The sequence below is a fragment of the Lithobates pipiens genome, unplaced genomic scaffold (genome assembly GCF_037356315.1).
Source record: "Lithobates pipiens isolate NorthernLeopardFrog02 unplaced genomic scaffold, aLitPip1_a1.2 Scaffold_18, whole genome shotgun sequence".
Taxonomy (NCBI): Eukaryota; Metazoa; Chordata; class Amphibia; order Anura; family Ranidae; genus Lithobates; species Lithobates pipiens.
Genome location: NW_027507758.1, coordinates 299,565,896 through 299,587,502, shown reverse-complemented (window position 1 = coordinate 299,587,502; position 21,607 = coordinate 299,565,896). Strand labels below are relative to the sequence as shown.

The 21,607-nt window shown below is 41.0% G+C and overlaps 1 protein-coding gene across 1 annotated transcript in view; it reads right to left on the bottom strand.

Annotated features, from left to right (window-relative positions):
- PREP (prolyl endopeptidase) overlaps nt 1–21,607 on the bottom strand; it is a 208,517-nt gene that overhangs the window by 139,824 nt on the left and 47,086 nt on the right. The window contains exon 7 of the mRNA XM_077487181.1: nt 19,310–19,415. Within this exon, the coding sequence (XP_077343307.1) occupies nt 19,310–19,415 (106 nt within the window). The remainder of the gene's footprint in view (nt 1–19,309; nt 19,416–21,607) is intronic.

The following is a 21,607-nucleotide window of genomic DNA, read 5'->3' as shown; positions in this document are numbered from 1 at the left end:
TTTTGATCATTCTTCTTTGCAAAATAGCTCAAGCTCTGTCATACTGGTTGGGAGCGTCTGTGAACAGCAATTTCAGACCCAATTTGAGCCCCAGTCTCACGTCTTTTGCAGACTAACAGCTTTTCTTCTAAGCCCTTGTACACACAGTCGGAGATTCCGACGAAATGTGTCCGATCGGACCGTTTTGTCGGATATTCCGACTGTGTGTGGTCTACATCGGACTGTTTCCGTCGGAATATCTGACAGACCAAGTTTTCCAACGTCGGTAACATTTTCCGACAAAACGCTCCGATCGGACATACTCAGATCACGTGTAGAGAATTCCGATCGGACAAAGTGCCACGCATGCTCAGATCAAATTCCTACACCAAAGCTATTGGCTGCTAGCGTGAACATAGTCCCGTCATAACGAAATAACGTAATCACGTCGGATTTTCCGACAACTTTGTCCAACCGTGTGTATACAACAGTTTCGGACAAAATCCGACGGATTTGTTTGTCGGAATCTCAGACAGTGTGTACAAGGGCTTAGATTGCCCTGTATTTTGCTCCATCCAACTTCCCATCAACTCTTACCAGCTTCCCTGTCCCTGCTAAAGAAAAGCATCCCCACAACATGATGCTGCCACCACCATGTTTCACGGTTTTCCTGTCACATATAACGTTTTGCTTTTGGGCATCTGACCAGAGCACCTTTTTCCACATGTTTGCTGTGTACCCCACAGGGCTTCTCACAAACTGAATACGGGACTTATTATGGCTTTCTTTCAACAATGGCTTTCTTCTTGCTACTCTTCAATAAAGACCAGATTTGGGGAGTGAACGACTAATAGTTGTCCTGTGAACAGATTATCCCACCTGAGCTGTGGATCTCTGCAGCTCCTCCAATGTTACCATGGGCCTCTTGACTGCTTCTCTGATTAATGTGTAATATACTGGAAGAGACCAGAGGGGTGACGCCAAAAAGGATAGCAATGGATCACCCACAGTATGTCAAGGTGAAAAAAGAGAAACTTGATTGAAAAGCAGTATATATAGCCCACTTATTGAAATACTCCATACCAAATAGTGGGAACAATCCACCCCCCCCCCCCCCCGTACCCATAATTTAAAAAACAACAAAAAAAACACAGGAATTGGCAACGTTGTCACAAAAATGGCGCCAACATATGGGTCCTACACACCCACCCATGCATTCACAGATCGAAAGACTGGTGTTGCCCGAGGTCACCAATCCAGGACTCAATGTATAAGAGCTTGTGTTCTAAACCTAGCATGTCCAACAATAGACTTGTGCGGTTGTAGTGTAAGCACTATGATTGTATAGTGAGCCGATTCAAATTCAAATACCTAGCTGTTGTAGTGTTAATATGACCAGGTATGCAGAGAAGAGAAATATATTAAAATAACATGAGCTGAGAGTAGGTGCAAAAATATCTATTTGTATAGCCACTGATTCTCTGAACGTGGATATGGCTGCAGGGCACCATACAGAGCCTATGTTTGGCAGTTATATGTAATTATACCCATATGGCAGAATACTGTGTAATATATGGGAGCACGTGCAGCACTTTTTTGAATTGGGCTAAAGAATCTAAAAAATATAAATATTCTCAGTTCATGTACCGTCCAATATATGAAAACTTGGGATAGCCTGAGCACTGCCAATGAAAGTGCATAGTCAGCATTAAGAGAAGATTCCTCTCTTGGAGTCCTTGTCCCGTAATTGCAAATCAGCCAGTGCAATGATGGGGATAGCGGTCAGTATTGCGTTAAGAACTTGACAGTTCTGTATTCCAAGAGTTAGCACAACACTGAGAACGCAATGTTTGAATTGCCATTAAGTGTTGCCCAGAGGCTGTCACCACTCCGTAGTATTGAATCGTGATGTGGTGGTGCACAGGAATCTCCTTTCATTGTTTATGCAGTCAACGTGATTCTGTATCCATCTGCTGTAGATGGATGGACCAACAAACATCAGCAAAGCACATCAAGACTCGTGAGGCAACCTGGGGTGGGCTCATCCAGTCAATTAGATTGGAAGAGGCAGCTGATGTAGAGCCACCCATGTTTTGGAAAACATAGTGGAGCACAGGGCCTGGTGGTGCTCCCTACATCAACGCATTTCGCACACGTGATCGTGCGACTTGTCAGGACATAGGGCGTTCACCATCTCCGTCTTTTTAAAGGGGCAAATGCTCAATCATCATCAGTTATCTCAGGAAATTCATTTTAAGGCCATCTAGCGGTGACATATCACATTATTACTGTTAAAAAAAACAAAGGGAAAGAGTGTGCAAAGCAAGTTTATGATCTAACATTCATACAGTATTCATGCACAGGATATAGTCGTGGATCCAGGAGGTTAAGTACAAGATCACTTAGATCATGTATTTAATTCGACCTGGCCACTTTGTTAAAAATGCTACTAAAATTCTAGTGACATAGCACTATTTTAGGGTTTTGCAGGGGCACTCAATAATATAGAGGACCCGCATTGTGGCACAGTTAATAAACTGTTTGATTTCATACTTCTGTAGTCCTGCAGAGTTATTCGGAGCTAATTGGTGTTCGAACGAACACTGATTGAACCAGAGTATCACTCAGATTCCTTACTCATTTTGAAACCATATGAGGCCAACTATGGCTTCCATTCCATTGGCTCGTGTAAGTATATGCCAGTGGTTTTGTAAGATCTTATTAAATTCATCCCGCTGCGCACCATACTGGGTAATTAGCCTCACTGGATTCTACAGCATGTCAAAAGATGTGCCTTGGGTCCTGAGATCAGCTTTAGTTCTTTGCATGGCAATTTTCTTAGCCCTCTTGAGGGTACGATGGGAATACCCTCTTTCCCTGAAACGTCTATAGCGTTCCTCTGTCTCACATCTGTAGTCATCCTCAGTGGAACAGTTCCTCCTGATTCTGAGGAACTGTCCCTCTGGAATCCCACGCATCAAAGGCATTGGGTGATGACTCTGCAAAAAGAGTGTTGGCTGCCGTTTTCTTCATATGTGTTTTGGTAACTAGTTTTCCCATCTCCAACTAATGGATAGGTCAAGGAAGGAAATCTCATAGGGTTTACCACATATGTCAGACAGGTATTGCGTCCCAGTTCCTCCAGCAATTCCATCAATTCTACTCTGGAGCCCACCCACACCATCAAGACATCATCAATGTACCTTAGTCAGGTACAGGCATGGCCAAGATACATTGACGAGGCATAGACCAACTCTTCATCCCATCATCCAAGGTGAAGACAGGTGTATGCTGGTGCCCAAGGGGCACCCATTGATGTGCCTCTTATTTGTTGGTAACTAAAGCACACAAATTGGAAGAAATTGTTTTTCGGTGCCATTTCTAAAAGTTCAATGACAAACGCATTTTGTGCCCCCATAGTGGGGAATTTTTCTTCCAAAAAGAGAAACACTGCGGAGATGCCCCATTCATGGGGTTTAGATGTGTAAAGTGACCCCACGTCTATACCCATAAAGGACTACATCCCTCGGGAAGGTCAAGTCCTCAACTGTATTAAGGACATCTCCTGTGTCCCAGACATAGGATGGTAAGTCACATACCAAATCGTTCATAAGAGAATCTATATACTTGCCTACCCTCTCAAAAGAGCCTCTTATTGCTAAGACAATTGGCCTTCCTGGGGGGATTTTTCCTGATCTTTAAATATATTTGGGATAATATAGAATGTAGGCATGTTGAAATCGTCCACCCTCAGGTAGCCCAGCTCTTTTTAGTAATCAAGTCCGCCTCAAAGGCTAAGTGAAGTTTATCATTGATCAACTTGACAAGTTGGGGGAATGGATTATAGTCTAACTTTTTATAGGTAGCTGTATCCGACAGTAGGCGTTGCACCCTATTTTCATATTTATCCGCTGATAGACAAACCACATTACCCCCTTTATCACTGGGCTTAACTACAAGTCTTTCTGATTCCTGAAGTTCCTTTAATGCACAGCGTTCATCTGGGGAAAGGTTATCTGTAGTATTAGCTATCCAGTTGACGTTCTCAAGGTCCTCCTGGACAAAGCCCAGGAATACACCTAGCCACTTGTTCTTTCTGAATTGGGGCATTGATGTTGATCCAATTTTGAGGTTGGGGCTCCTTCTCCAGGGGGTTGGTTACATTTGGTTCCTCCTCATCAGAGGACACACCGCCTTCCTCTAGTAGGGACACTAGTTGATCTAGGGCTACTTTATCGGTCCCATTAGTTTCCTCAGCAGATTGATTTTTAACTTGTCCCCCTGAGTAAATGAGTTTATAATAGACTCTTCTTAAAAATAGACAAAAAAGTCCTTCTATACTTCAAAAGGGTCAATTTTGGATGTTGGCAAAAATGATAAACCTTTTTTCAAAAGATCTAAATGTCTATTTTCGAGATAAAAGTCAGATTGATTACCCTCATATCACCAATATACATGATCTCCGAATCAGAGATTGCCACAGTATTTAGTGGATGTTCTTCTGACTCCTATCTGCCCTTTTGGGATTCCCAGCCTCTATGTATTTTCCATTCCCTTTTCCTCCTCCTGTTACTTCTATTTTGCCTCCCTGGGTGAAGGAGGATCTTCTAGTTCTAGTGGGTCCTGTTCTAAAAAAAACCTAACTGAGTGGTGTGAAAAAGTTCAATTTTGGCCTCAGCTAGCATCTTCTTCCACATGTTTGCTGTGTCCCCCTACATGGCTTCTCACAAACTGAACATGGGACTTCTTATTGCTTTCTTTCAACAATGGCTTTCTTCTTGTTATTCTTCCATAAAGACCTGATTTGTGGAGTGCATGATTAATAGTTGTCCTGTGGACAGATTCTCGCACCTGAGCTGTGGATCTCTGCAGCTCCTTCAGCGTTACCATGGACCTCTTGGCTGCTTCTCTGATTAATTCTCTCCTTGCCTTTCTGTTTAGGTGGACAGCCATGTCTTGGTAGGTTTGCAGTTGAGCCATACTCTTTCCATTTCCAGATGATGGATTACACAGTGCTATGTGACACGTTAAAGGCTTGGGATTTTTTTTAGAACCTAACCCTGCTTTAAACTTCTCCACAATTTTATCCCTGACTTATCTGGTGTGGTCCATGGCCTTCATGCTCATGTTTGTTGACTAAGGTGCTCTAATAAACCTCTGAGGGCTTCACAGGACAGCTGTATTCATAGTGAGAATAAATTACATGCAGGTGAACTCTATTTACCATTTAGGGGACTTCTGAGGGCAATTGGTTCCACTAGATTTTAGTTAGGGGTATCCGAGTAAAGGGGGCTGAATACAAATGAACGCCAAACTTTTCAGATATTTGTAAAAATCATTTTCCTTCCATGTTTTTGGTTGTAACAGGACAAAATGTTGACAATTTCAAGGGGTATGAATACTTTTTTTTATATATCCATGTATATACAGTTATTATCAACGAAAAAGAAATGTAATGAATACGGCTTATGGGTGAATAGAGAACATTCTATTTTTTTTTGCAAAAGTTTGTATGTTATACTTGTGTTTACGTGAGCACAGGCATATATATCCGGTTACATCCACATACAGCCATTCCTGCCTATGGCCATCCGTACGCAAAACCTGGGCATTCTGGCCAGGATAAATACACCCTGTCAGAGCACAATAGTACACCAGGGGAGATCACTGTACTAACATCGGATTGTTAGAATATCGGTTTCAACCTCAGCTGTCAAGTTTTAAAAAAAACTAGTAGTGTAGGCTTAACCTACTTTTTTTTTTTGTTGCCTTTGTTGGTTGTTCCCCCCATTATGAATCATCTCCCATCCTTTGGAACGCCCCGATCTGTCAGACTATCTCCTAATCTATCCAACTTTAGGTGATCCCTGTGTTTTTACTTTCTCCATCAGCTTGTCTTTCACAGTTATTAGTTTTGTATCACTTGACTCTAGCTCTTAGAATGTAAGCTCTAACAAGTGGGGCCCTCCAATTCCTCTTGTATTGAATTGTATTGTAACTGTAAATGTCTGTCCTGTAAATATTGTAAAGCTTTGCGCAAATTATTGGTGCTATATAAATTCTGTATAATAATAATAAACTTGTATCTAAAACCTCTGTTTCATTAGATACCCCCCGGCTACATCACTTTTGTGAGGCAGGTAGATTGTGGCTGTAGGAAGGGCCTGCAGGGTAGGTAAAGCCCACATGCAACATTGAGTCTCCATGATCGAAAGAGCTGAGCCAGGGACATTCAGTCTGTGGTGGTGGTTGGGTGCAGATGATGCTGGACATCTTCCAGCCAGGAAAAGAGATGGATTCTATCTCTCTTGCTACAGCTTTTAATGTTCACTTTGAGAAGCTCACGGTGTGCAATGAAGTCACAGCAAGCAATTTATTTTACTGTAGAGGAGCCTGCACAAATATACAAGACCAAAGGTAAGGCTGAAGTTCTGAAGGCTGAAGTTCAGTTTTAAAGTCTCAGTTTGTTCCTGTCGCTTGACTAGGAAAATGTCAGACCATTTCAACAACGCTCTAATATAAAAATCTCGTTGACCTCCAGGTTCCCATTCCAAGTACTCATAAAAGAGGAAGAGACCGATACAAAATCAAGTACAAAGAATAAAAAAAAATAAGACAATTTCACAACCAGTGACATTTTATGGTTATAATCTGAAGACTTTGTATGAAAGCATAAAATGCTGCAAGGCCATAATACCCATTTTAATTTGGACTTTTTTTCCAGAGTTTTAACTTAAGTCTTAAAATATCATACTTTAGATTGGTTGGCCCAAATCCAATTCTAAAATAATTCACATTTGCCTCGTTCACATTATTATGTAGTAGAGTAATCTGTCTGGTGGTTTTAACCACCCCTGACTAAATAGGAGGTACTCTACTAAGCAATTTATAACTAGCACTGAGAAAATAGATCTTGGCACACCTCTGACTAAACTTAAAACCTAAATTTAAAAAAATGCAGCTCTGTTCCACTCTACAGCCGCGAATCGTCATCCGATCAGCGCTGGTAGCCAATGGCAGGGCTGACGGGTGTTTTCTTGCAGTGGGGCAGTCCCCCTGTCAGAACACAATTACTCTTACTGGCAGAATGGCACTAAAGAGGAGCCCACAATCCCATATGAGTTATTCCAAGATGTAATTTCGAGCTAGCAAAGCAATACCAGGCCTTAGCATACTTCTCTGCCAATTCAGTTGTCATAATAAAAAATGCAGCTTTGTACCACTTAACTTGTTAAGAAAACACAATTTACAACTGGTAATGGCAAAACAATGAAGAACCTACTTCATAGTGATCTGAAAAGAATGCAGAATTGGTATCCTGATGACTAGGAAACGATGAAGAACCAACCTTCTGGTTATTGGACAAATGCAGAACCAGCTTCCTGTTGAAAAGCAACACAGAAGCAATTTCCAGGCCAATGGGAAATAGTAAATCGAACCCAGGCAGAATTCCTTATTGCTAAGGGTTGTGCGAATATTGTTCCTAGCACACAGAATATGATCTGAGTTTGTAATAAAAACATTTTTTGCCATTCTGAAGCTTCCCTCCAACCACTTTGCATATTATTTTATAAATACTGTGATTCTGTACTTGCCAAATATGCTACAGAAATCTCCCTCTGCCGAGTCTGGCTGCAACCATTTTAACTGTGGGCTGAAGCTGCTGCCTGTTAACTTCCTGGACTTACAGACATACACCTCCAGCTCTCATTGACCCTCTTGTGACTCAACCCCCTCTCTTCCTGACAAATTCTCACAGGAAGCGGGCTGTATAAGGTATTTACTGGCAGAAAAAAAAACATGTTTTACTATTCCAAGTTAAAACAACAAGGGCAGAAGATTTAATAGATGGAAGGTTGAAAAAAAAAAATGACTGAAGGTCCGCTTTAAGGGAAACCTCTCAGGCTAGGAATATGGTAACTGGCAAATTGCTTTTGATGTTGCATGTTCCAGCCATATGATCCTGATCGTGGCTGCTGCCCATAGCAATCACCCCTTATTTAATTTCTCGAAGGAGGACTGTAAAAAAATGTTGGCACATTTTTTCATACATGAGGCTCTTAGTGACTCATGACAATGATTCGGACATTAGGTGTTCTGAGACATGATATGCATATACGATCAGGTTTTTGATATGTTGGGCAGTAAAGGTAGGCAAGAGATGACAATCTTACAGAAAAGCAGCTGCCATATATTATTGTGGCAAGTTCCTTTTAAGGTCAAAATTGCAATAACATCAATATACCGCATGTAAGGCAGTGTGTGCTTTAATCCTATTGCCAAAGCAGAATAAAATATTGGCCGTTAGCAATGTTCTAGTAGTTGAAAGAGGTCATTAAATATGAAGTTATTCAGCAGGTTCTGTTTCTAATAAATCAGTGGTATCGCTAAGAGAAAATGAAGACTGGAACTCCATATCAATAAAGAAAAGTCTATAAACTATAGCTTACTCTCTACTGCTGAGCAAAGAAGCAAATCTTAACTCATATTGTGAAAAACGAAGCACTGTCCAGACCAATATGTTAGATATACCAGAACACTGTATTACCATAATGTGATCATCACAAACAGCTGTCGGCAACTACTCAAAACAGTCACAAAAAGAAATCTCCATCTATTTAAAAAGATTACTCCCTGAAAAAGGGAAGATGCAATAGTTTATTATCATCCATGCAACAAAAATTCTAATCGAAGCTCCAATCTATGATTGGGACCCAACATGTATTTTTTGTCTCTGCCTGCAGTTTATCTGCTGATAAACTGCAAAATTCTTGTCATAATCTGGCAATGATTTATAACAGCTGCATGGGAGAGGTTTGCTGTGGTGCAGTAGAGACCCTTTCGGTCAACAGGGTTGTTATTGAAATAGCTTAAATCCATTAAAATTGGGTGCATCAGGACATCAGTTAGGTATTCAAGAAACTATATTTACAGAGTTAAGTGGAGGATTCAAGTATCTTTGTAAGTATTGTGCTTAAAAACAGTGTTGCTGCAAAAACCACACAACCGAAAACTGTATCTGCAAAAGCCTGGACATCCACCTATAGAGCTTATCAAAAGTATGAACAGAAGACCAGGTGGTGGCCTTACGTAGCTGGGCAACAGAGACGGATGTCTCTTGTCTCAGGAGACTCACATCCATCCACTGAAGTAAGCACACAGGAGTGCTGGTGGATCTTTTCCTTTTAAAACGCAAACTGAGATGAGTTGTCTCATTAATCTAGTTTTGACTGATTTTGAAAAGGGATGTCCCTGACAAGAGTTTGATGGTAGGATGAATAGTCCCATTTTCCTGATCGAAGCTGCAGCTTTAAAAGTAGATTCTGGTGGCTCAAAATACATCCAGGCAGTAAAGTGCAATTTTGGGCGCTTTAGAGTAGGACATAAAGATGAAGTGGAGTGTCTTCACTGAGGTGGAAGACTGATACCACCTTAAGAAAGAAGGATGGCTTTGGGCATAGGACTGCCTTGCCTTTCTGAAGGATAAGGAATGGTTCCTTTCAAGAGAGGGCCGTGTGTTCAGAGACATATCCAACGGACATGATAGTAGCCAAAAAAGGCTACCTTGTGGGAGAAATCATCTAAGGGTATTTCCCTAATGGGTTCAAAGGATGGTTTCTTCTGGGCAGAGAGACTTCAAAGGTATCAAGGAAGCACAGGGTTCTGCATGGGAGGACTTGATACCAGATACCCCTTTTGATAAAGGTTTTTTACAAGAGAGAACAAGGCCAAAGATCTTTGGTAAAGAATGGACAAGGAGGAAACTTTTCTTTTCAGAGTGCTTAGAGACAATTTCTGCTCAAGCTCCGGTTGTATGAAGGCCGGAATGTGAAGTATTCTATGGAACTGAAGTGCCTGTGTTCAAACCAGGCATTTAGGGATTTTCAGGTACAGAATAGACCTTTCAGGAAGTAGCTTTTCTCACTTTTAACAATGCTTGGATTACAGACTCAGAGACCCCTTTCTCTTTTAAGACCTGGGCTTTTAAAGCCATGCCATTAAAGCTAGAGACTGAGATTCAGGATGGAATATTAGGCCTTACAACAGCAGGTCTGGCCTGTCCGGAAGAAAGCAGGGGTCATTTCCTTGCAGTCTGAGTATGTCAGTTTGTGTATCAGGTTCTTCTGGGCTAGTTTGGTGCAATGAGAAGCACTGTCAGAATTTGAACTGTAGGAAAGGCATAGATTAGCCTGACCTGAGTCCAGGGAATTTTGAGAGCTTTCAATGCCAGTGCTAAAGCTTCTTTGGTCCTGGCTGCAGAATTGATGTTTAATGATGTTTAATCTGGATATCCACATTTGCAATCCCCCATCTCTGACATATTGGGCTTAAGATGTTGGGGTAAAGATCCCATTCTCCTTAGTCCAGGCGGTGACGGAAGAAGTAATTTGCCTTCCAGTTGTCAACTACTGGCATGTGGACAGCAGAGATTGCTAGAGTTTGAGTTGAAGCCTCTGGACAGGTACTGGAACAACTACTCCCTGGGGCAAGAGATTGATCAGAGTTTTCTGAAAAATTAGAGTGTACTTGGGCAGATTTTAAAGGGGTTGAAACAAAAACAAAAAAGCGGCAAGGGGGTAAAGTTTTAAAGTCTATTCATTACCTCTTTGAAACCATTACTGAATCTACGGGTCTGGAATGTCTGACCCAGACATAATCAAACTGTAACAGACATCCACATCTTAGGGGTTAGACTCAAAAAGCACATATTTAATAAATTGCAGCTTACCAATTCTTAGATGTAGTGGTTGCATTATTTTCTTTCATATGCCCCGCACACACAATTGGAATTATGGTCGGAAAAAGCTCTGATGGTTTTCCTGACGGAATTCCGACGGGTCACACCAAATTCCGACCGTCAAGAATGCGGTGATGTACAACACGTATGACGGGACTAGAAAAAGGAAGTTCAATAGCCAGTAGCTTCCGTCTTGTAGTTGAATCTGAGCATGCGTGAGTATTTGCGTGTCAGAATTGCATACACACGATCGGAATTTCTGATGAAAAGCTCTCATCGGTCGTTTGCTGGCCGAAATTCCGACCGTATGTACGTGACATTAGGCTCTCTTTCCTTTATTTTTACCTACAGATCTGGCCAGTAAGTCTGTTGTTTTTCAAAAGAACAAGCGCTCCTGCAAATGTATCAGAGTGTTGAAACAAACCATTTACAACTGACAGGGGTGTTTACAATGATCAGATTTTATTTATTCATGTAAAAATGTTTATCCTAAAAAGGGAAAAAAACTGTTGCTGTAACTGTTTAAACAGCTGGGGTTCAGTATCAATTTGTTAGTGTATCTAAATCTGCTATCACATCTAACGCTACCCTCCCTACAGACTGATAAAGCTGTTTCCAAAGATGTCTCTGTTGCTCCTTTGTCTAAAATGTAGGCACACTCATTCAGGATTTTAAAAACCGCTTACCTGTAAAATCCTTTTCTTTGAAGTACATCACGGGACACAAAGCCATAATAGTTACTATGTGGGTTATAGGCCACCTTCAGGTAATGGACACTGGCATGCCCTAAGACAAAAAGTCCACTCCCTATATAACCCCTCCCACTACTGGGAGCACCTCTGTTTTGTAGCAAAGCAATAAACGTGTATACCAAAAAGAAGGAGGGGAGGGATCTCTGGGTCCCGTGATGTACTTCAAAGAAAAGGACTTTACAGGTAAGCGGTTTTAAAAATCCTATTTTCTTATCGTACATCATGGGACAGAGAGCCATAGTGGTTACTATGTGGGATGTCCCATAGCAATGCTAACTGAAGGGAGGGAGACGCAACAAAAAGTAGGGCACTAAGAGACTAGAGGACTTGTACTGCAGCCTGCAGTACACTGCCCCCAAAGGCGATATCCCCATGACATTTTACATCTATTTGACAGAACCTAGCAAATGTATGGACTGAAGACCAAGTTGTGGCCTTGCAGATTTGAGCCATGGAGGATTGGTGATACACTGCGCAGGAAGCACTAACAGCCCTGGTGGAGCTTTAATATGAAAAGGTGTAAACAAATCCTTTTAGAAATAGTAGATTTCAACGCTGCCTGTCCTCTCTTAGGACCTTCTGGCAACACAAACAAACTGTTTTACGAATCTGAGCAAATAGACCTTGACTGCTCTCACCACATCAAGAGAATGTAGTGACCTTTCTTCCACAGAACGAGGTTCTGGAAAAAATGAAGGCAGAATATCCTGGTTTAAATGAAAACCTGACACCACCTTCGGTAGGAAATTAGGATGAGGAAGCAATACAACCTTATCCTTATGAATAATCAAATATGGCTCTGTACAAGAAAGAGCAGCCAACTCCGAAACTCTTCTTGCAGAAGATATGGCAACCAAAAAAAACTAATTTCCTTGTCAAAAGGACCAAGGGAGTTTCTGTAATGCAGACAGGACTAAATTCAAGTCCCAAGGGTTCAGGGGTGACCTAACCAGAGGATTAATCCACGTTACCCCCTGAATAAAGCTACGAACCAGAGCGTGTGAAGAAAGTAGTAGTTGAAAAAACACTGATAAGGCCGACACCTGGCCTTTGATAGTACTCAAGGCCAGCTTAATTTCTAATCCCATCTGTAGAAATTCAAGGATCCTACCTATGACATATATCCTGGGGTGCCAACCCCTGGATTCACACCAGGAGACATTTGCCTTCCAGACTCTAGAATATATGACTCTGGAGGCTGGCTTCCTAGAAGTAGCAGCTAAGTGTGTTTTAACTGGCATGATAGAACACCTAGTCATCAACCTGAGGCTAAGCTGTAATTGTGCGATTTTTATTGCCAAGCTTGAAAAGTGTATAATGTGACGTCAAATATTTCCCCATTTCCTAATAGTTATAACATAAAAATGCATACTGTTCAAGACTGGGGGGCTATAGTGACAGCTGATTAAATCAGGTGACCCTGTCTTTATCTTGTCCATATAGTTGGTCCCTGTATAGGGGGTCCAGGGCTTCAGTCATAACAGTGGTCATACTTCCGAAGAGGTTTTCGGGGACCAGGTTCTACAGGGATGGACCACAAGCCTATAACTGTATAGCACCTTGTAATACCATGCGTTGCCAAGGTGAGCCCCCATGTAGGATACAGTGGCTAAGGCAACATTACAGGCTGGGTCCAGTATGTGGGGCCCAGGTACAGTTCTCAAGGTTAGACTGAGGCTACACTAATCCAGACACTATGCTTCTATTGTGGTAGTAAAAAGCAGTGAGGAGTTGAGTAAAGATTTGAAGTAAAACCATAAACTAGTTAGCTAAGAATGACTCCTCCAAGAGTCTTCTCAAAGGAGAAGAGGTCCATCACCTTAGGGCTTACGTAGTAGGGTAGGGTTATTGGGGGGGGGGGGGGGACACCCAGGTAATTGTCCTCAAAAGCTTTGCCAGTGTCCAATCGTCTAAAAAGGTATCAGCCTACAACCCAGGGTCTCTAGATATTCAGCCTGTGTCTTGTAGTGTAAAATTTAGAGAGCTAGTTATAAATTGATTAGAGCAGTTGATATTCACCCAGGTGAATGTCCTCAAAAGCGTTGCCAGTGTCCAATCGTCTAAAAAGGTATTAGCCTACAACCCAGGGTCTCTAAATATTCAGCCTGTGTCTTGTAGTGTAAAATTAAGAGCGCTAGTTATAAATTGATTAGAGCAGTTGGTATTTTTGTTTAGCTTGTTGGATTGGGCACAAGGATACAATGAAGTCTTCAGCTGCCATATTGCTGTGCTGTGCTGGGCTACTGGTATGTCCACATGCCTTAAGGATGAAAGGGCTGGATCAGTGCATACCTGCTCCTAATTTATCCATTGCAATATATCTTTGTGGAGGAACTGTAGGGTTTTTAAAGCAAATTGTGACTGTAAAACTAGTTTTTAGTTTTTTAAATAACAAAACATACCGTATATACTCGAGTATAAGCCGAGATTTTCAGCCCCTTTTTTTAGGCTGAAAGTGCCCCCCTCGGCTTATACTCGAGTCACCGCCATCTGCCTACCTGATCAGCGTGTCATGCAGACAGACGGCGGCCATTCCACTGTTCAAAAGCCGCGCCTCCCTGTCTGTGATAGGCGGAACACTCAATTTCCCAGCAGTCAGTGTTCCGCCTATCACGGACATCCTCTCATCCTCGTCCGTAGTATGAGGATGAGCGGATGTCCGTGATAGGCGGAACACTGACTGCTGGGAAATTGAGTGTTCCGCCTATCACAGACAGGGAGGCGCGGCTTTTGAACAGTGGAATGGCCGCTGTCTGTCACAGACGAGGAGGAGAGGTGCGGCTTTCGAATCCTGGAATGGCCACCGTATGTTTTTATGACATGCTGATCGGTGCAAAATGGCACAGAGCTGCAGAAGGACACAGAGGCTGCAGATTGGCACACGGAGGCATGCACAGGACACAGGTAGGCTGCAATGGACACAGGGAGGTACATAGGGAGGTATGCAGCTGCAGATGGGCATTGTTGACCCTCTTTTCCACTCTTTTAAGCTGTAACAGTAGCTGCTGCATGTCTCATCTTTGGCTTATACACGAGTCAATACGTTTTCCCAGTTATTTTGTGGTAAATTAGGGGCCTTGGCTTATATTCGAGTTGACCTATACTCGAGTATATACGGTAGTTACATAGTAGGTGAGGTTGAAAAAAGATGCAAGTCCAACCTACGGACTTGATGGATGTTACACTTACCTGCTCTGTGCAATGATTTTACACAAAGCAGCCACAATCCTCTTCTTCTTGGGTCCCCGCTGATGAACCAGGCCAAGAGTCTTCAAATTTCTAAACATGGGGCCTGTTTACTGTCCTTCAGAATTGGGGGGGGGGGGGAGGGGTGGACTGTGACCATTGGGAATAGAAAAGGTTCTAGTATTGGTGGGAGTAAACAAATGTCATAGGCTTGGTGGTCAGTGGGAGTAAAAAAATAAATAAAAATGGTGGTGTCAGTGGGAGAAATAATGCCTCAGTCACTGGTGTCAGTGGGAGGAATAGTGCCCCCTCATTGGTGTCAGTGGACAGAATAATATCCCAAGGGCCGGATAAAGACAAGTGAAGGACCACATCCATCCCATGGGTCACAGTTTGGAGACCCCTGCTCTAGCCTCCTCCTTTTCTTGGTGTGCCACCATAGGAATCCGCTTCCTATTGGAGCGCACCTGCGTGCTCACTCCCAAGCCAGGCTGTATGCATCTGTAGACACAGCACACAGTTTGGCCCTGCTCCCTGCTTACAAAATTACATTTTTGTGAGAGCAGCAGGAGCTAATAGCTCCCACTGCTGCCAAGGCTCCTGTGAGACGATAGGGAGAAAAGCAGCTGCAGACAGGCACAGCGCTGGATCGATATTGGGCTCAGGTAAGTATAAAGGGTGGTGAAGGAGTGATACAAACACAGACATTCCCAGGATTTAGGACCACTTTAAAAATTAGCGAGGGGGGCATTTGTTGTTGTTTTTTTTCCTTCTAAGTGTGCTGGGAATCTTTTGCACTGCGTCATGTACAAAGCCCTTCCAAGTGTACCTTACTGTGAAAAGCCAGTTATAAATTTGAGTGGTTGTTTATTGTATTTAGCTTAAAAGAGGAATATTCACATTTTGCTTGTAAAAAAAAAAAAGAAATCAGAAGCACCAATGTCAGCTATGTCTACAGAATGCTCCTCTAGAGTGAAAAATATTATATCCTGGCAACTGTATGGGGTTAATACCTATAATTATAGTATTTCCCTTTTTGTTCACATGATTTTATTTGCGTTTTCCCCAGATCTGCATGAACTGCCAAACTGTCAAACAAAAGTCATGGTTACAGGGGTTGGGACAAAGACTGCTAGGGTTGTCTATAACAGTCAGCTTTTATTTAAATATTTTAAAACTTTTTTTCCCCAAAAGAAAAAAAAAAAAAAAAAAAAATGGTTGTTGTAACCGATTTAAATGTGCTTGCTGGATTCCTATGGCGTTTACTTAAAGTCCTTTTAACACTACTTGCCTATTTAAGACTAGGTTATTCACAGGGTGATAATGCTGCTATGAAATTTTGCTGAAGACTGAGCAGTGTTGTTACCCTTATAGTAAGTGGAATAATAACAGATCTACTAAACAACTTTTTAATGGGGGATTAAAAAAAAAAAAAAAACATTTCAAAAAATGCTCTAGCAATGTACATTATATGTTTTGTACAATCGTGGTATAAGAACACACAAAATATTAAACTGCATAAAAGTTTCCATTTAAGTATTTTACTCATGAAAAGTGACTTACATCCTAGCCACATATTTTAAATGTAATATATAATTAACGAATGTCACTTTGTTATGGAATCTGAGTGAATAATTCATTCAAGTTTTGTGTATTTCTTCATGGTTTCAATTGGTTTTCAGTGAAGAAAATAAACCAACTCAAATCTGAAAATTAAAACTCTTCCCAACAGGCAACCAAGGAATGAAAAATTCATAATGCAAAAGCATCTGAAGGGATGGGATCCAATTTTCTCCTTTAATGGATTTCAATTACCATATTTTGGCACAGAAATAACAGCACCAAAGGAAAGTCTTTAACGGCAAATGAGAATGCTTTGAACAAGCACATGTTCCCATCGTTTCCTTTCTCACTCAGTAATGTCAATTTAGGCAACACAAGAAAAACAAATCTCACAGTGCAAATGTCATTTTACTTATGTGTAGTGAGGGAAAACTTCACAAATGGTACTACTGCTTCAGTAAATTAAAGCTGTACTCCAAGGAAACATCTAAATACACAGTATAAAAAGTAATTGACCTGATGAGTGACAGCACTAGAAAGTAGAGGTCCTTCACAGAACTTCAAAAGAAATTTGACCAGCCAAAACAAAGGTTTTTACGGATATTTTTAAATTGATTCCTTTTGAAGAAATCTGCCTAGCTCTCCTAGAGTTGTGGCAAAAAATATGGCCACAAATTTCTAAAACTGGGTTTCTCAACCAGGCTTCCATGGAACCCTAGGAATCCTCCAGAGATTGCTAGGGGTTTCTTGAGCAAGGAGCAATTTCTGCCTCTCAGATCAGTTCCCACTGACGCCTTTGATCATTTTAGCTATCTGCAAGAGGATAATTCTTCCCAATGACCATCACACTAATGTATCATGAGTTGTCAAAATAGTCATTTTTTTAGCAGGGGTTCCTGAAGACCAAAACGTTTTTTGAAAGGATTCCTCAGTGTTGAAGAGGTTGAGAAAGGCTGTGCTAAAAGCTCAATCTGTGCACTACATACGGTGTAGACAATAATGGATGCAGGCATTGTAAGAAAAATCTTAGGTCTTTAGGGTAAATACATTGGCAACGCCTCCTTCTCAATGCATAGTGTAACTGCCCCCTTGTCAGAGCAAAATGGAAAACTGTTCATAATGTAACCCACTGAGTGTTTTCTAGATCTACCCCCTACCCCACCCTGACTGACTTCTGACTTTTTTAAATCGGCAAAAAAATAAAAATTTACGTCGCTGGCATGCTTATAGCGCTTAAATGCAAGAGCGCCGAGTCCCCATCTCTCATGGAACTACAGCTAAACATTCTGGATGTCAAGCGTATGGAATACCTCACTGCCTGCCTCCACAATTCACTTGATAAATACAAAGTCTGAGGGCTGTGGCATAACAGAAACTGCTACATAAACAGTATGACTCTTGATCTATGACTTTACTAGAGTCTGTACTCCCATGGGACTATAGGAATGGTCACTCACAGTGGTTATGTGGTCGTCTCACTGTTCTCTTTAGGGTTCTTTCCCATTTGATGCTTTCTCCTTGTTCTCCTTTTATGTTCTTCTTGTTTTCAAACGATACTTCCCCTATGCTTCTATCTAATGGTTCCTGTGGTCATTAATGCAAGTCAGAATACTAAATATGAGGTGACATGAACTTGTCAGACTCACTTAATTTGTTGCAGAAAAACACACTATATTGTGGCACAGGCTGTCAGAGACTCATAAAATGGATGCTCAGCAAAACGTTCATGAAGTCCAGGAGTGGCACATCAAGGGCCAAGCTGGCTTCCAACACTCAGTGCAGCTCCTCAAGAAACTGAAGGAATCTCTAAAGCAACTGCAGGGGGAGCATCTAAGTGCAGTACAAAAACTCACATTTATTGATAAAAACAATTGGCAACTTACATCTGATAAGGAATAAAGCCCTGTGATATGACCATTATCCACTGGGGGCTGTAATCCAGACCACAACATAACACAGATAATCCAGTCCTGATAATCCAGTCCTGAAACTACAGAAAATACTCGGGGAACCATGTTAGTTAAACAGCTAGAGGAAAGTCCTATGTGATGTCAGACGCTGGTAGGCGTGGAGGAGGTATAGCTACTCATTTTGAGGCCGTGACACCTCTTTCTCAAGCCACTTGGGGCCACGGAGGCTCCCACATAAAACTGTTCAGTAAGGGGCTGGCTAGGTATAGGTGTTTAGAGATGAGCATCAAATCAGGCACATGCCAAGGCACCTGGCATAATGGGGGTTTGCAACTCAGAAGCTCCTCAGACCACAAAAAAAAAAAAAAAACCTAGCTGATGGTTAACATACATATTAGTTTGACCACACTTCACCATTCAATGGGTAAATATGCACTGTGGTGTCTAAAGAGCTACAAGTTATGTTTCCAAAAAAATCTGGTGGTCACCTAAGGTCTGCCACAAGAAGAGAAAAAAATTCACCTTGCAGTGTGTATACTTAACTGGCTTTAACTTAAAGCCTTGTACCCAAAACAGACATCTCTACATTCACCAATCCACACAGGAACACGTTTGTGTAGGATAAGAAAAGGTTATTAATTCTTGCTGTGCACTATTTAAAGACACTGTCATATTTCCATGAGTATCAAATCTCCTTTACATACACCACGTAACTCAATAGTAAGCAAGCCATTACTTCACACTGCAAATTCTTTGACATTTACAATTATACTTCTATTAACTTTCACTTCACATACACAAGATAATCGCCTAATTTACAGTTGCAGTGGCAAGGGTAAAAGCATTTTATTGTGGAAAATGCAGCCAATTTCTAAAGGCAGGGTGGTGATCCGCAGGTTACATTGTATAAGATCAGTGAAAGATCAGCTCCTGCTGCTTTCCTTTATCCGACTTGCTGCACGGCTGATTAAGCACACACTTACCAGTATTATTATGTGCAGGAGGAGGCAGTCGTTTTAAATGAAAAGAACAACCAGAGTTCTAGAAGGTGCCATATATAAAATATCAGATCAGCTGCAAGATTTGCAACAACCATTACAATCATACCATGAAATGGTTTCAAATTAGGTAATCTGCTCACAGGCAAAATAAAAAAAAAATAAATAAATAAAAAAACTCACCATTAATGCCATTTGGTTGCTTATGCAAATCACAATACCACAAGCGGTTAACTGGATCGCAGCCCTCACTGATGGACAATAGTGCATACCGACCATCATCAGAGACCTAGGGATTTAGAAGTGTTAAAGAGGTCAGACATCCCAATAGACAGAATAGTTACTCTATGTTAAAGATCTGTAAAAGAACATTCCCAAATGCTTACAGTAAATAGTGTTCCAAATAATATATGTAGGTAAGTTTGTGGCGTTGCTTACAGTGGCTACTGTAGACTAGCAACGCAGAGATAGAATACTAAAAAGGTTTACATCAGATAGGTGGACTGAAATTTATGTGAAAAAATACTCTTAACTGCACCACTCTAACATGATGTAATCTTGTGTTCAGTAACATAATATACGATATGTGAATATGTGACCTGTGAGCTGCTATGTGAAAATGAATCACCCAATAACTTATATGCAGCCACTACTACCTTTATACCATTTCAAGTGTATAAATGACTTTTAAGGCACTTGAATTTCAAAAATATATACAAGAAGTGAAATACGTAAAAACTGAATTTAATGGTACATCAAAATAAAAGAAGAGACATGGCTAACCAGGCTACTATTACACCAACTATGAAATATATGAAAATATGATGAGCCCTCCGAAACATGTCGGGTGGGGGAAGATTCATGTCGCCTTCATCAGGGGTATCATGAAGTCAATCAAGTGGTGTATGTAGACATGCCATGTATACCCTGCTTTGAATCTGGACCTGGGAGGACTGGACATTTATCCTATATGCTCAAAAACTGGTGGTTTACCATGGCTCTCTAGCTAGAAGCCCCGCTATATCATCCATATTGGGGACTACATGTTCCAGTCCTGTATTAAGGCCAAGGATTGGCCCTCTAAGGTCTCAGTGCTACCTGCTCCCTCCATATAGGGTGTGTTCTCTCCTCTTCTATGCCTCTGAACCATGATATTGCACACTATAATATGATGCGCAAGAGTACAGATTCTTTCACACTTTGTTTTTACCAGAAACATGGCATGTCTATATTCGACACCACTTGATTAACTATATGATACTCCTCATAACCCCGATGAAGGAGACGTGAACTCTACGAAACGCATCTGTTGAAAGAAGATTCATCATATTTTTATAAATTTCACAATTGCTATATTAGTAGTATAGTTAGCCATGTCTCCTTTTTATAAGTTGATGAACCAATAAATTCTGTTTTTACGTATTTCACTTCTCATACAAGTTTTTGAAATTCAAGTGCCTTCAAAGTCCTACAAAAATGGGGGGGGGGGGGATTTTTCTGCATGTATGCATTTAATTATAGGGTTGCAGCACTTTGCCAAGGGTTGTCACCTTGAGTCTATATACATATAAATATGATGCAACTATATATCAAATGCTGTATAAAGATTATTATCAAATGTGCAAACTAATGTTCACTTAATATATACACAAATGATTATAATAAATAAAAATCTTAATATCCAATCTCTGTGATGTGTTTTAAAAACATCCCCCTGAGGAAGTCATGTGACCCTGTGACGAAAAGCGTAGGGCCAGGGCTGTAAGACGTTCTGACACTGTACACTATACACGGAACTGCAGTGAGAGGTTTGTACCACAATACTGATGGTATAGAAATGTGAGTGCAATGGTATAAGCTGGGAATGAGGAATACATCTTTAACCACTTCCATACCATACAAATTCCACCACTCCTCTCCTACATGTAGAAATCAGCTTTCTTTTTTTTGCTCGCAAATTATTCAGAACCCTCAAACATATATATTTTTTTAGCAGAGACCCTAGGGAATAAAATGGCAATCATTACAATTTCTTATGTCACACGGTATGTGTGCAGCAATTTTTTTAATGCAATTTTTTGGGGGAAAAAACGTCACTTTCATTATTTAAGAAAACTAAACAGTAAACTTAGCCCAATTTTTTTGTATATTGTGACAGATGTTACGCCAAGCAATTTAAAATTTTGCACACTCATGGAATGGCGCCAAACTTTGGTACTTAAAAAAAATCTCTATAGGTGACGCTTTAAATTCTTTTACAGGTTACCCGTTTAGCGTTACAGAGGTGGTCTTGCTCTAGAATTATTGCTCTCACTCTAATGTTCACAACCATACCTCACATGTGTAGTTTGAACGTTGTTTACATTTGTGGACAAGACCTACGTATGCGTTTTTGAATGCGAAGACGGGGAGCTTAATTTTTTTTTTTTATTGTTTATTTTAAAAAAATATATATATTTTGACACTTTTTTCCCTTTTTTT